Source organism: Pelobates fuscus, chromosome 2, assembly GCF_036172605.1.
Source record: "Pelobates fuscus isolate aPelFus1 chromosome 2, aPelFus1.pri, whole genome shotgun sequence".
Taxonomy (NCBI): domain Eukaryota; kingdom Metazoa; phylum Chordata; class Amphibia; order Anura; family Pelobatidae; genus Pelobates; species Pelobates fuscus.
The window spans coordinates 136,980,226-136,996,826 of record NC_086318.1 but is presented as its reverse complement, the minus strand read 5'-3'; the positions used below and the strand labels follow the sequence as shown (position 1 = coordinate 136,996,826).

Below are 16,601 nucleotides of genomic sequence, written 5' to 3'. Positions count from 1 at the left end.
GAATAAATAGCCCATATCATTTTAAAGTAAACATTTAAGAGCGTTGAAACCTTGTAATATAAGAGTAGCATATATTAACATATTTTACTGCATCTCAAAAAATCTTTAAGGTTTCTGCTGAGTTATTTATTTAATTTTTAGGACAAGTTTATGATGGTGTAGAGAACTTTGGTGTATCTATACTTAACTAGGCTTAGCTAGAACCAGAATCTTTCAGAAACATTTGCTTCTATGAGTTTTAGGGGCTCTCTTTACCTCTGTTGATTGTCTTGTATTTAATACCTTAAATTAAAGGGACGTTCAATATACTCCCAGATGTGGTGTAAGGACTCACTACATGTTGATTTGCAGTTTGCTTTCTCCTCAAATGAAAGATACAGCATGCCATTACTTTACCAAAAAGTCCCTAAAATAATAGAGCATTAGTAATATGCCATACATATGAATGATCAACTTTATAGGATAACATTAGCAGTCTCAAATTCTTAAGTCTTAAAATTCTGAATATGGTTGGAACTATACAGGAATTTTCTTTTGCTTCACCCTGCCCAAACAAATAGTTAATAGTGCTGTGTATGAAGAAACCATCTAGCTCTCAAGATCATGAACTGCAGCTATACTCCTGTTTACCTGCAAAAATCTTCATTCATTAAATAAATATTTCATTCATACATTTTGATGCTAGAAACTGCTCCTGAATGCTACACTTTATATCCCATTAATCTATGTTGAGCGGGGCTTTACAAGATATACACAGCTTTTCCATTTTAATCAGGATGAATATATTTGGATTAAGCTATAGTCCGTTCAAAGAGGCACTATTAACAGTTCATTATAGTGACTATGCTGTTATGAGTTGCTTGTCCCTTTGGGGGAGTGTGGTTGCAGTATTGTGTGACCATATAGTTTAAGCTCACCTGTAAATGTAAATGCAGACCTTTAGTTTGAATCCTACTTTAACAGGCACTGTGGCTGATTACAGCTCAGTGGCGAAATCTGTAATGAGAAATTGGGTTTTCTGATAAACCCACGCAGGCTACACTAGCTAGACCAAGTATTATAAACTCAAAGCTCACACGAGCCAAATAGACATGGTTTAAGTTCATGAGGGCAGCAAAAAAAAAGACAGTTTTCCTAGAAAGTACAATAAAAAAAATGTTGCCTAACTGACTCTGGGCATCTGAAAGTAAACAGAAGAGCAAATTTAGTTTAAGAAGGCGTGCATTTGCATATAACCAATGTTTCAGTCCAACTACCTTGACATATTAAGAAATGTTTGGTAATGGGACTGAAATGGTGAATGTATGCTGTTGCACACCTGTAAAAAACAAATGATGTTATCTTGTCGATTTTGAAGTCCTATGAGTGTGTTCATCACTTTGGCTGAGATCATCAAACCATAGGAAAGCATTGGAAGGCTATTGTGAACGTGTGGCAAAAATCTGCGCGGTCAATCAGCTTCTCCATGGGGAGCGTTCAGCACCTCCATGCAGACCCAATCTAATACACTGCCCCCCAATTCTATACACTGCCCCCCTCCCTCTACTTAAATACCCTGCACCCTCCACCCACCACTCTAATTGAATGCACTGCCCCCCTCCCTCATCATCTCTCTAATACACTGCCTCCTCCTTCCCCCAAATTAATACACTGCCCCCTCCTTCCCCCTTAATTTAACACACTGCCCCCCTCCCACCACTGTAATACACTGCCCCTCCCTCAAATTAATACAATGCCCCCCTCCATCGCATAAATTAATACACTGCCCCCTCCCTCCCTCAAATTAATACACTGCCCCTCCCTCAAATTAATACACTGCCCCTCCCTCACCCAAATTAATACACTGCCCCTCCCTCACCCAAATTAATACACTGCCCCTCCCCTCCCCCCCAATTTAACACACTACACAGGAAGATCCCCCAAGTCTCTCTTCTCCTACCTTATGATAAGCTGTCCATCCTCCAGGATACATTGAGATTTCTCTAGTTTTCAAGTATGTCCTGAAAGGGAAGCTAAGACAACATGCCACCAAGGAGCAAAATGAAAATTGAACCATGATTAATGGATAAATAATCTTTAAAAATCAAATATATAGCAAATTAAGCACCATTACAGCTGATTTAAGTAGTTATACTATGAGCCTCGTTCTCTAGCTAAGTGTGAAACGATTTCTGATTGGTACAACTAAATCCGAGGGTTCCTGATGCACCCATAGACCACCCATACGCTTCCCATGTTGCTTATGCGCAATATAAATTTTTGCTTTAGCAGTATCAAGTTTGTAGTTGCATCATTTATAGTTGCCACTGTATTTTCTGTAATATACCAGTAAACAAAGTATTATTTTTATAAATAAGGAGCTAGAATTAAAACCGTAGTTTTGTCTTCATACATTAGCCTAGTTGTCAAATTGATCTGCTTCCTATTAGTGAGTGACACACTTGCTATCTCCTGCCCTTGAGCTATGTTTAAACCAGCTCTAGTCCCTTACATCATTATGCTTTAGAAAAAATACATATATATATCATCTCAATCGGTACAATTGTTTATTGTGCATTAATTCAGGTTTGTAGTGTACTAATGGAGCAGCCTCCCATGAATGTAGTGCAAACAAAGTGATATAGAGGCTGCAGAACATAAGAGCTATTTTCTGCTCAAAACCAATTTCATCAGCATTTACTTTACATATTTTGTGTGCCTATTATTTCTTTTTAAATACCCATTTAGAAGCATTCTACGAGCGAAAAGTAACTTGCAATCCAATATTAGGACAGCTACTAAAATTCAGTAATGGTTTATGCAGCGATAATTACAACTTCACTGTCTAATATTTTACTCTCACACACATTTATATTTAATATCATTTTTATATTTGTTTTTTACACAAGTTGATTATTATTGTTCAATGTAAAAGGTCAGTCTAAGCAATGTTTCATAAACATTTTGGTTGCGACTCTGAACACAGAATTGTTTTGGCTTGGTGAACATTTAGTGGCTACCATGATGTTTCATTATATTATGGACGACTTCTTCTAGTATCGGCTTTATGTTGATGGAGAACAGCACAGATCACACTGAGGATTCAGAAGGTTCCTTGCATTGGTCTTGATCACTCACAAATTGACACATTAACATAATGACTCACAAATACCAACACATACACCCCAAATTCCACACACAGGTACACAATTGTAAACACTAGTTGTTGTTTTAATTTTTCTTTCTCTGTACAAGACCATTAGCATAAAATAAAAATCTATAATTTAATTTTATCCACCCTTTATTTTCAGTTACTATTTTGATAGTGTTAGTGATATATGTTCCCTCCTCCTTCCTGCATGGATGCCATAGAATGCTGGGAAGAAGTGACGTAAGATCATTTCCTCCCTAGTGCTGCTGAGACGGAGTGAAGAGGCAGCAATGCAGCCTGACAGCGGTTCCCTGTGCCCCTCCTTGCCCACATCCCTATCCTACCGTTCTTCCTTGGAATGTGCACCCTGTTCAAAAGGTTGCACACCTTTAAGTTCTGGCCCTGATCTTGCAACACTTTGGGGGATCCTTAGAGACCTTCATTTGGGTCGCGATCATGGGTATGGGAGCCACTGCTCTACAGCTTGCTCTGTGGTTAATTTATAACTTGTGTATTGTATTTTATATTATTTGATTACAGGTCAATGGTGTTGATCTCCTAGCAGCCACTCATGAACAAGCAGCAACAGCCTTGAAGAATGCTGGCCAAACCGTAACCATCGTTGCACAATACCGTCCAGAAGGTAAACTCCAATGTTGCCGACTAGTCCTATCTCTCTCAATGGATTGCACTGATATTACAAGCAATATAGTGTAAAAAAAAAAAATCATATTGTGGAAAAAGGGGTTTTGATAATGGATATAGTAAAGGTTTATTAAACATTTACATATTTTCCTGTTAAACCTTTGCAGGGAATCCTAAAAATTATTTTGAAAGCTCTGCCATTAGCCCTGTTTCTGCATGCATTTCTATGATTGTTTTTATATACATATTTGTTTAAGTTAAAGTACACAAAATAAATATAACCAGATGATTAAATTATTCTGAGATGCTTCCACTTGAGAATTATTATAACTCAAATGTTATGCAAGTTGGCTATATCATGGCATTAAAATTATGCGAGTTTTGGTATTTAGATAATGCCCCTGCAGTCTCACTGCTCAATCTCTCTGCCATCTAAGGAATGTAATCAATTTGTTCATACAGCCCTAGCCACACATCCTTATATGTGACTTGCAGAACCTTCCTGAACACATACTTTATTTATTAGAGCAGGAGATAAAAACCTCTAAAGAAAGTTAACTTCTGATTAAAAATTGAGCAAGTTTTTCATGTACGCTGTCTGAGCCATAGCCAGTAGAGTTGTGGCTAGGGTTGCATAAACCAAACCTAAAGTGATTTAACTCCTAAATGGCAGAGAATTGAGCAGTGATATCTCATTGGCATGATATATACACCAAAACTGCTTCCATAAACTCAAGTTGATATGGTGCCTATATTATACTTTTAAGGGCCATATTTTAAGCCAGCAAATAAGTATATATTGTTTATGTTAATTAGGGATAGACCGATAATCTGTTCAGCCGATATTCCAGGTTTTGGCACATATTCGTATCTGCCATTATTGATACCGATAGTGCCAATAATGAGAGAGGCGGCGATGGCCCAGCGTACATAGGGCTGCCACGTCCTTCAGGCGGCTGTCTGAGGGTGCACTGGCTCTCGGGGACGCAAGAATAAATGACCGGCAGGAAGGAAGCGCACAGTGCTCCCCTCTACCAGTCACTCAGTGTAGCTTGGTTGAGCAGAGCGGACCGCGGTACAGGAGCTTTACCCGGCCGGACTGACAGGAAATGCTCACTGAGAGAGCACTTCCTGGCAGTTGGGGCGTGTACAGGAAAATGAAGCGCCTGTACCACAGTCTGCTGCGCTCTTCCATGCTATAAGAAAGATGAGGCACACAAGGGAGGGGGCGGGGCCACTAAGGAGGGGGAGGGGCACACACTTAAGGACAGAGATGGAGAGAGGGAAGGTAAGAGGACCACTAAGGGGCAGGGCAGGGAAGGGAGGGGAGAGGTACAGTAAGGGACAGTGAGGGGAAAGGAACACTAAGGGGCAGGGAAGGGAGTCTGACTGGCATGTATATTTTGTGCATTTACCACTTAATAAAAAATTTTTCCTAAAAAAAAAAATTAAAACATTTTCAGTAAACAGTAGATTTGTGTAGAAATTTTCTTTTTTCAAAATGGTAAATGTACAGAATATCGGTATCGTTAAGTTATCAGCTATCGGCCTAAAAGTTCACACATTAGCGGATGTTAAAATCCTGTTTGTCAGCTATGCTTCCAGTTTGATTATTTTGACCTTAAATTTAGAATACCGGACAGTACTCCCTTTAGTGAATAATCCTGAGAGTGTTTAAAGTGACTGATTTTTATTATTAATCGCTCCCATGCATATTATATTTTGTTGTTTTTGTTGTTGTTGTTTTTTTGTTTTGGTTAAGGGCAAACAGGTCTTTATTTTGCTACTCTATACATAATGACATTAATTATGAATAAAATATATTTTTTTTTATATAGGAAAACCAACATCATTGTTGGCACACACCACACACACCACACACCACACCACACTCACACACACACTTATATAAAGCATTCTTTCATAATTCTTTGTGTTGAGCCTTTAAGACAAATAAAAGAACATCTAGTGCAGAACATCTATCAACTTTAAAAACATATAATCAGCTAAAATGTTATGGTGTCAAACTCGCTGCATTTGAGTGGATTGTGTGCCGTTCTCGGTCTAAGAGTCTTGGAGGGATTAAGCTCCTTGAGTTCGTTGGATTCACCAGGCATTAACCGGGCTGCAGCCAGAGACTATTGAAATTTGTGAAGCCTTTATTATTTCTCAAGTATGGTTATAAACATTTAAAACAAACCAAATATTAAAATCATTGGAAGGCTCTCTGTAACTATATAACCGCTCAGCAGCTCTTCCTCTATCACAATCTTGTCTAACCTCACATGGATAACGTGTTTCTTTCCACCCCTGGAGCTTTGTCAAATGCTAAGGAGTTGTGCAGTCAGGCAGTTTATTATCATAACATTGTAACAGGTGTTGTTACTTTTGCAGGGAGCTTCAAAACGACACAGTCCATGGCCCTGCTGTGTGTCTTCATGCACCAGAGGGGAGAACACAGATCTCCCTCACCGGCCCGCAGGCACTTTGCTGTGCAGCTGGCAGGGGAAGGAGAGTACCGTACCGGGTTCTCCTCTAGCGAGCTTGGAGCGTTGCTGCAGTTACTATGCCAATGCTTCGGATCTCGCAAACCCAAGGAACTAGAGTAGAGGTATAGAATAGAGGCAGTGTGTCACTGCTCATACCCAGTAGTGTTGGCTCAGAAGGCTGACTTGAAGTAGTTGGGTTATCCATATACACAAAGCAAAACAAAACACATTTATATATCCTAGATTGAGTAAACTTAATTGAAAATCATTATGCATATAGTTTTATTGTAATTGTACATTATCACATAGAAAAAAAAAAGAACCATAAACACATAATTAAAGGAACACTATAGGGTCTGGAACACAAACCTGTAATCCTGACCCTATAGTGCAAAACCCACCATTTAGGTGGCTTGCCTCCCTCCCCTCCCTTAGCTCCTTAACACACCTTATTTCCAGCACCGCCCAGGTCCGCCGGCGCTGGCCCCGCCTCCTTGGGACCTCATCAGAATTGCCCGTTTTTAGCTGCTCCAAAGGGGGCGAGGCCAAACTGTTTTGGCCAGTCAGCAACTCCTCATAGAGATGCATTGAATCAATACATCTCTGTGAGGAAAATTCAGCGTCCCCATGCAGAGCGTGGAGACTCTGAACAGCAGGGCGGCTAACTGTGCAGCACTGAGCCAGGAAGCCCCTCCAGTGGCCTTCTGAGGAGTGGCCATTTGGAGATGTCCCTAGGGGCAATGTAAAGACTGCCTTTTCTGTGCCTGCATATGATAATTATACTGACCAGAGCAACTACATTAAGCTGTAGTTGTTATGGTGACTATAGTGTCCCTTTAATTACAAGTCAAATTCTGTAAAAAGCTTAAAAGTATAAGAATATTCATAGAAAATTCAAATAAAATCTATTCTATTTACTATTTCACCTATAGATGTTGATATTTGCAAATGTGCTACTAAAATATGTTTAATTTGGCTTTGCATTGTGGGAAACATAGTCCACAGGGGCTGCAGTGCAAATTGTCACTGGGATGTTGTCCTTTTTATGTTCTACTTATTTTCTAAACAATGCTTGTATGGCAGAAGCCCTTTTTAATTGGTTGTGCTTTTAACCTAAAATGCAACGTACACGTGAATGAGACTGTCTCATATGCAGTTTATTTGTTGGAATATCCTAGCACTAAAAGGTATTCCATCCCAGTATGATGCATTGGGCTGCTATGGAAACACTAGGGAGCAGTCAGAATTTTTTTTCTTCTTTCGTCATTTGATCTTGACTGCTCTAGAACCCTACTAGATTTTCTATATGTACAGCTAAATTAATTCAATTTTAATGATTTTTTTTAGTGATGTAAATTCGTACAATTAAACAGTTCTGCATGCTATCTTTATTAAGTCTGTTAAAGCGGCACTGTCACGCCATACTTAACTTTTCCCAGTCGCTACGTACCTAGAAGGGGTCAGTCTAGCAGGGGAGACCTAATACGCATGCAAAGTAGGGATCGACCGATTATCGGTTTTACCGATATAATCGGCCGATATTCTGTATTTTCGGCAATATCGGTAACGGCCAATAGGGATACCGATATTGCCGATAATACCTCCAAGGACCGCCAGGCTCATTACAAGCCCGGCGGTCCTGGGGGGGCGGGCAGCAAGCGTTTACTCACCTCCCAGCAGCTCCTCCAGCTCCCCAGTGTAAATCTCGCGAGACCCGCGGCCAGCTCTGACGGCCGCGGGTCTCGCGAGATTTACACTGGGGAGCTGGAGGAGCTGCTGGGTGGTGAGTAAACGCTTGCTGCCCACCCCACTTCCCTCCCCTCCCCTCCCCCAGCTAAGCCAATGCCACTGGACCACCAGGGATTAACATATCCCCCTCCCTGGCAAGGCAACAAGCAGGGAGGGGGGACATCAAAAAATAAATGATAATTAAAAATATATATATAAATTTTAATAAAAAATGCCCCCTCACACACACACTATTATTATACACATACACTACACAAACACACTGTGTATATAATTCAGTGTGTTTGTATAGTGTGTGTATATATAATGCAGTGTGTTTGTATAGTGTGTATTTATAATGCACACTACACACACTGTATTATATACACACACACTTTACAAACACACACTGCATTATATACACACACTATACAAACACACTATACAAACACACTGCATTATATACACACACACTATACAAACACACTGCATCGTATACACACACACTATACAAACACACTGCATCGTATACACACACACACACACTATACAAACACACTGCATCATATACACACACACACACTATACAAACACACTGCATCATATACACACACACACACTATACAAACACACTGCATCATATGCACACACACACTATACAACACACTGCATTATATGCACACACACTATACAACACACTGCATTATATACACACTCACTGCATTATATACACACACACACACTATACAAACACACGGCATTATATACACACACACACTGCATCCACTACACACACTGCATCCACTACACACACACACACACAGCTCCCCTGTCTAAACACACTGCATCCACTACACGTGGCATGTATATTTTGTGCATTTACCTTTAGAAATAGTTTTTTATTTTCCAAAATGGTAAATGTACAGAATATCGGCAAATTATATCGGCTATCGGCCTGAAAGTTCACAGAATATCGGTATCGGTATCGGCTCTAAAAAATCAATATCGGTCGATCCCTAATGCAAAGCTGCGCTCACATTAAGATTTTACCGTAGGAAAGCATTATACAATGCTTTCCTATGGGATTTTGGGTGACACTGGGCCAAAAAGCCACCTAACAGCCCGGAAGTCCTCCTAGTGACAGCCACTAGAGGTGGAGTTATCTCTGAAAGGTAATTATTGCAGTTTTTTAAACTGCTATAACTTTTGCAGGGTTATGGGACCTAGGATAGTGCTTCCAGACCTCTGAAGTGGTCTGAGTGCCTATAGTGTCCCTTCAAGTAACTGCCACTTCCTGTATCTACAAACATTTTCCCACCATACTCACTTTTTTTTTTTCTTCCGTATTCTCACATCGCCTTTCTTTACCCTTTCCGAATTTCCTGTTGTGTAGACTTTATAAGCCTCTCGCGTCCTGCAAAGCTCCGTCTGTGCGGAGCCCTCGCTAAGTTAAGATGACTTTTTTTTTTTTATTTCTTTTATTTTATTTTAATAGTTTGATGCAACTTTATGGATTTTTTTTTACCTTTTTTGGGGCTGAAAAAAGACACCTAATGGTAAGCATAATTTTATTTTATTTTTCAGGTATTTAGTGTATTGCCACACCCACTATTATTTGTTTATTGGTAAGTGGCTAGGGGCTTGGGACCCCCCCCCCCCCCCCCTCCGTCCTGTTAATTATTTTAATAGATGCCCCACTATGGAATTACGTCCCCTTTATTAAATTAGTGATTGCTACCCAGTTGCTAGTCTTTTCTTACACAGCAAGTCTGGGCAGGAGGGAGAATTTAAGTAAGTGGCGGGGAGCACAACTTTAAATACAACAAAGAGGGAGTCGCCAACTTGGAGCTCCCTCCTTGTAATAAACTGAACGAACCGCAAATTGCAATTAGGTACAGCTGATATGTAGGTCCGCAATTCAGACAAAAATTGGAATGCCTAGGTCTACAACTGGGCATGTGTGGGAATTTACATCGCAAGCTAGTTTGGGCAGATGAAGGGCCTGCAGTACATGTAACCCGGGAACACTAAGATTGGGGCACCAAGGACATAGATCTGGAGAAGAAACTAAGCCATAAAAAAAACATAAAATGGGGGAGGGGACGGGTCTAGGGGGACAATTAAATGTATAGGAGTCGGGTGAGGGGGGTAAAAAAAAAGTGCCACTTTAAAGGTCACTAGATCACTTGTTAATACTCAGCTGTTATTTTCAGTGGCTTTATATTTCACCTTCTAAACATTGTGTATATTGCGGTAATCAAATAGTAAAATACCACTTCAATCAAAGATCTTGAATACCTAAGCAAAACACAATTTTATAAGTACTACTCATGCAGAGATTAGATTCTATTCTGTATAGGTCACACCTTGCACGTCCATTTATTTATTATATTCAATACATCTATGCTGTTCATTAGGTAAAAGTGTTTTTAGGAGCCTCCAAAATACTTGGACTATGCTCCTGTGATACCTATCCTTTCTCACATTGGCTTGTATAATTAAACACATGTATCCTAGACTTTTTAATATTTGATTGTTTTGTATTGTGGGTATACACCTTCCCTGAAAAAGCCAGTCCTAAAAGTAAATCAGGAATTTAAATAATTATACTTATTTTTTCATGACTTTCAATTGTACTCTTTGAAACTTCTTTTTTTTTTTTTTTTTTTTTTTTAAAGACACTTTCATTTTTGGGTTGTTTGGGGGTGGGGCTGTTCTAAGAAAATTTAGATGACATACTAATATCTTATGCAACTAATTGTGAATGCTAGAATGTATCTTATATCACAGACTGATTTCTAAACACATTTATTGTACTTGAAAGACACTGGAAGGATTATTTCTGTGTATTCTGTTCTACATAGACACTGCAACGATATGAGCTCCTAGAAAAAAAAGGGACATTATGATAGAAAAAAGGGACATGGGTATTTGGGCCCTAAGTAGGGACATTTGGGAGTTATGCTCTTTTACTCTAATCCAACTTCTTCTTATTGCCTTTACTCCTGCATTTCCTGTACATAGTTCTTTGCACCCATTCTGTGTGCTCCCTATTCTCCTCTAACCTTCCCCTCTTTCCACTGACTTTTCAAACTATTAACCAGTCACTGGAGAATGACAGTACTTTTCCTATTAGCACTTTATAAGCTATCATAATTCACATAAGTTTTCAATTAATGTAGATTAGGAAGTATATTAAGCTTCTGTTTTGTTTTGTTTTTTATATTAATTTTAATTTATTCTCCCCCATAGAATATAGTAGATTTGAAGCAAAAATACACGATTTAAGGGAACAGATGATGAACAGTAGTATCAGCTCAGGATCTGGATCTCTTCGAACAAGCCAGAAAAGATCATTATATGTCAGGTATGCAAATAAATGGGTAGGTGCAGAGTTTGATTATTTTGTGTTTAAACACCACTTTCTAAAATGTGAAACTGGAATAAAATTATTCATGCAAATAGCAAAAGTACCCCACTGGGATTTTCACTCTTGTGTTCTGAATGAACAGGAAGCACCTATCACAGAAGTTTGAATTTGTTAAATCAGCGGTTCCCAAACTGTGTGGCGGGCAAACAGGGGCCCCGCGAGATATTTTCCCGGTACTATGATCAAATGATCATAGTACCGTGAACCGTGCCTTCCTCTTTCCTGCCGTCCCTGCAGGACCGGAGGGGAGATCAGAGATCTCCCGGCCCGCTAGAAGTGTAATGCTGCAGCCGGCAGGGGAGGGAGGGCGGGAGAAAGGATTCGGGAGAGTCTCTGCCGGGTTCTCCTCTTGCGAGATTAGAGCATTGCCGCAGTTACCACTCCAAATCCTGCTAGAGTGAACTCTCACACACACTGTACCCCACACATACTACCCCTCACACAACCTGCCCCCCACACACACATTACCCCTCATACAACCTCCCCCCACACACACACACAAACTGCCTCACATACACACAACATCCTTCACAAACACACTGCACCCCTCACGCACACACTACTGCCCCTATCCTGGCACGTCCCAGGTTAGTTGTCAAACTGTTCTTAAACAGTTTGACTACTTACTCTGGGAGGGCACTATGGCACTACTGGCACCATAACCACTGCAACCTGCTGTAGTGGTTATTGTGCCTGGATTTTCTCTAAGTCTACCAGTGCCCCTCCCAAGATTAGGTTCTGGGTCTGTGCTTGAACGGCAAGCATTTCTAATGAACAGGGGTCCAGTATATGCCGCTGCTTTGTACATATTTACAACCTAGAATATTTTTTGACTTGGGGCGTTTTGGAAAAATATTTAAATATAAAGGGCGCCTTGAACCTAAAAAGTTTGTGAACCACTGGGTTAAATGTTACATCCAAACACCCCCAAACTCCCCCTCCCCAGATATAAAAGACAGCACAACCTTAAACACTCCTTTCTCTGCCTGTCCCTTCTCAAGACAGGTTCCCTCTCGCCATTTGAACTGGTTTTTATTTGGACCTATGTGAGGTAACAAGGGGCTGCTGCATAGGTCTCTCATTTCTCTTGTCACACTCATTTATTGATGTGCCAAGAGCCAAATTTAAATGATCAATAAGATTTAACTTATATGCTTCATAGCTAAAAGATTTTTTTTTTTTAAATGTTTATAGTTGTAGTGAAATCAAAAAATAACAAAATCCACCCACTGAAACTTTATTGAATTTATTGTATGTCATTTAAAAATTGTGATATTTAAGCATATCAAAAGCCATCTTCCAAAGAATCCTGAACCAGACACGATCTCATTTATAAATAATGGTTTCTATCAGTTGTCACTTAGATTTCCTAAACATATTTTCAACCATCTTTCACAGCGACTTTCAGTTTTGTGCATTGGCATAAAAAGCTCAGTTTTAAAAACTGCAAGTACTTGTGCCCACCATGTATTTGGCTTGCCAACATAGGTCTAGCTTTGGTTCAAAATTGGAAATATTCCAGACATCGTCTAAGCATTATTAAAGTTGTTTATGTGATCAAGAATTGACAAAAAATAATCCCCACTGTCTAAGGCAATACTCAGCACACTGTAGTGGATATGGTGCTAGGAGTGCCCTGAGCTGACTGCTTTCAGCCAGTGAGCTAACCCTGCACCTCTGGGCTTAGCTCAGAAAGACCGTTTCCAGCTCTCTGGTGGATATAGTGGAAGCAGAGAGCAGTGCGTGGTGGAGACCCCGGTTAAGAAGACAAAATGTTCTAAAACCTTTGTTTGACTACTTACATTCTAAAGGGCATTCCAGGTACCAAAGCTACTAAAGTGCAATGTACTGGTTGTATTGCTTTGAGTGTTCCTTTAAGTAAATTATCAAATATCTGACTGGCAAAACAGCATGGTATTGGCTCATTGAAATTATGGAAAGTGCATTGGCATAAAATGTGTTCTAAAATGATAGGGTATTGTGAAGTGAGCCAAAAACATTGGATCATGGATATGAAGTAGAAATATGAAAATGTAACACTGATGTCTGCTTAATTTTGCATTGTATTCTGGGAGAGTTGTGGAGACGCCACCTTGTAGAATTGCTTTGTCTGGAGCAGCTTTTTATTTATTTATTTACTATTTGTTTATAAATCTAGCTAAGCTTTAGATGAGCATAGTTTGATGTTTTCATTTTGATGGATTTTGTGCAAAGTTTAGAAAGAATATTACCATGCTTATATTTTAAGATTGTTTCCGCTTTTGAGTTTCTTTAGATCAATCTCTTTCAAAGCCTTTTATTAAATTAGCAATTTAAGTCATATGTTCTCTCACTAAATATGTGACCTTGTTTTTAATTAATAACTTGTTTTTCCTTTTCATCCACTTCAGGGCTCTCTTCGATTATGACAAGACTAAAGATAGTGGCCTTCCCAGTCAAGGGCTTAACTTTAAGTTTGGTGATATTCTACATGTTGTTAATGCTTCTGATGATGAATGGTGGCAAGCACGACAAGTTACGCCTGATGGAGAAAGTGAAGAAATTGGTGTAATTCCAAGCAAACGCAGGTATTCTGTTCATTTAGAAGTCTTCCTAAATGTACAAGGCGTAGTTAGATTAATTCAGAGAGCCTCTAATTTGGATGGGTTTGAGAGTGGGTATTCTGAATTCACACATTTTAAGATTCAGTCAAAAAATAAACCGTTGCGGGTGCAGCACCAGAAAGTTTAACATAATAATATTCAGGGATCAATAAGAAGGGGCAATGTGAGATCTCTCCTTGGATCAAAGGGGCAATGTGAGATCTCTCCTTGGATCAAGAAGCTGTTAGCCCATATATTAAACATGATATCCTTTGTCCTTCCTTCCAGTCTATATGCATGACCTTGTGTCCTACGTATAGTCCTGTTTATGAATAGATTTCCAGACAATAGTTTGTATTGGCCTTGAATATATTTGTATATAATTTTATCATATACCCCCCATAGGTGCCGTTTTTCTAAACAAAACCTATTTTAAATAGTTAATCGTTCTTAATAACCAACACGTTTCATTCTTTTTATTCATTTTGTAGCCTGTGTCTGCACTTTTTCTAGTACCATAATATCTTTCTTTACAACAGGTGCCCAAAATTGCACAACATATTCAAGGTGTGGTCTTTCCATTGATTTATAAAGAGGAAAAAATATATTTTAATCTTAAGAATGAATGCCTCTTTTTATACATGACAATACCTTAGTGGCCTTTGAAACTGCTGATTGACATTGCATATTGTTGCCTAGTTTGTGGTCTGTAACAATTCCCAAATCCTTCTTGTGTGTAGTTATCCCCAGAGGCGGCTCTAGACTTTGAGGCCTTAGGCGAAACTCAAACATGAGGCCCCACTAACAAAAAAGTCACATATACACATTGATGCACAGTTTACCTGTGTATGTGCCTGAGAGTGTGTCTGACAGAGAGTATCCTTGTGTGTGAGAATGTATGTCTCTGTGAGCATGTTTGCGTTTTTGTCTGAGACTGAAGTGTGTTGTGTGTATGGCGGGTGATGGTGAGAGGGAAAGGGGGGTGATGGTGAGAGGGAAAGGGGGGTGATGGTGAGAGGGAAAGGGGGGTGATGGTGAGAGGGAAAGGGGGGTGATGGTGAGAGGGAAAGGGGGGTGATGGTGAGAGGGAAAGGGAAAGGGGGGTGATGGTGAGAGGGATAGGGGGGTGATGGTGAGAGGCATAGGGGGGTGATGGTGAGAGGCATAGGGGGGTGATGGTGAGAGGGATAGGGGGGTGATGGTGAGAGGGATAGGGGGGTGATGGTGAGAGGGATAGGGGGGTGATGGTGAGAGGGATAGGGGGGTGATGGTGAGAGGGAAAGGGGGGTGATGGTGAGAGGGAAAGGGGGGTGATGGTGAGAGGGAAAGGGGGGTGATGGTGAGAGGGAAAGGGGGGTGATGGTGAGAGGGAAAGGGGGGTGATGGTGAGAGGGAAAGGGGGGTGATGGTGAGAGGGAAAGGGGGGTGATGGTGAGAGGGAAAGGGGGGTGATGGTGAGAGGGAAAGGGGGGTGATGTGAGAGTGGAGGGGGGGGTGATGTGAGAGTGAGGGGGGGTTGATGTGATGTGAGAAGGAGGGGGAGGATGGTGGGGGGGTTGGTGAGGGGGTTAGGGGGGTTGATGTGAGAGTGAGGGGGGGGTTGATGTGAGAGTGAGGGGGGGGTTGATGTGAGAGAGGGGGGGGGGGGTTGATGTGAGAGTGAGGGGGGGGGGGTTGATGTGAGAGTGAGGGGGGGGTTGATGTGAGAGTGAGGGGGGGGTTGATGTGAGAGTGAGGGGGGGGTTGATGTGAGAGTGAGGGGGGGTTGATGTGAGAGTGAGGGGGGGGTTGATGTGAGAGTGAGGGGGGGTTGATGTGAGAGTGAGGGGGGGTTGATGTGAGAGTGAGGGGGGGTTGATGTGAGAGTGAGGGGGGGGTTGATGTGAGAGTGAGGGGGGGTTGATGTGAGAGTGAGGGGGGGGTTGATGTGAGAGTGAGGGGGGGTGATGTGAGAGTGAGGGGGGGGTGATGTGAGAGTGAGGGGGGGGGTGATGTGAGAGTGAGGGGGGGGGGTGATGTGAGAGTGAGGGGGGGGGGTGATGTGAGAGTGAGGGGGGGGGGTGATGTGAGAGAGAGGGGGGGGGGGTGATGTGAGAGTGAGGGGGGGGTGATGTGAGAGTGAGGGGGGGGGTGATGTGAGAGTGAGGGGGGGGGGTGATGTGAGAGTGAGGGGGGGGGGTGATGTGAGAGTGAGGGGGGGGGGGTTGATGTGAGGGGGGGGGGTTGATGTGAGAGTGAGGGGGGGGGGGTTGATGTGAGAGTGAGGGGGGGGGTTGATGTGAGAGTGAGGGGGGGGGTTGATGTGAGAGTGAGGGGGGGGGTTGATGTGAGAGTGAGGGGGGGGGTTGATGTGAGAGTGAGGGGGGGGGGTTGATGTTAGAGTGAGGGGGGTGGTTGATGTGAGAGTGAGGGGGGTGGTTGATGTGAGAGTGAGGGGGGTGGTTGATGTGAGAGTGAGGGGGGGGGTTGATGTGAGAGTGAGGGGGGGGGTTGATGTGAGAGTGAGGGGGGGGGGTTGATGTGAGAGTGAGGGGGGGGGGTTGATGTGAGAGTGAGGGGGGGGTTGATGTGAGAGTGAGGGGGGGGGTTGATGTGAG

At 41.7% G+C, this 16,601-nt stretch overlaps 1 protein-coding gene across 18 annotated transcripts in view; it reads left to right on the top strand.

The window, feature by feature from the left end:
- Positions 1-16,601, top strand: part of DLG1 (discs large MAGUK scaffold protein 1) — a 231,411-nt gene that overhangs the window by 168,671 nt on the left and 46,139 nt on the right. For all 18 annotated transcript variants that reach the window (XM_063442744.1, XM_063442739.1, XM_063442748.1 and 15 more), the window contains 3 exons: positions 3,671-3,773; positions 11,245-11,359; positions 13,813-13,989. In XM_063442744.1, coding sequence (XP_063298814.1) covers positions 3,671-3,773; positions 11,245-11,359; positions 13,813-13,989 — 395 coding nt within the window. The remainder of the gene's footprint in view (positions 1-3,670; positions 3,774-11,244; positions 11,360-13,812; positions 13,990-16,601) is intronic.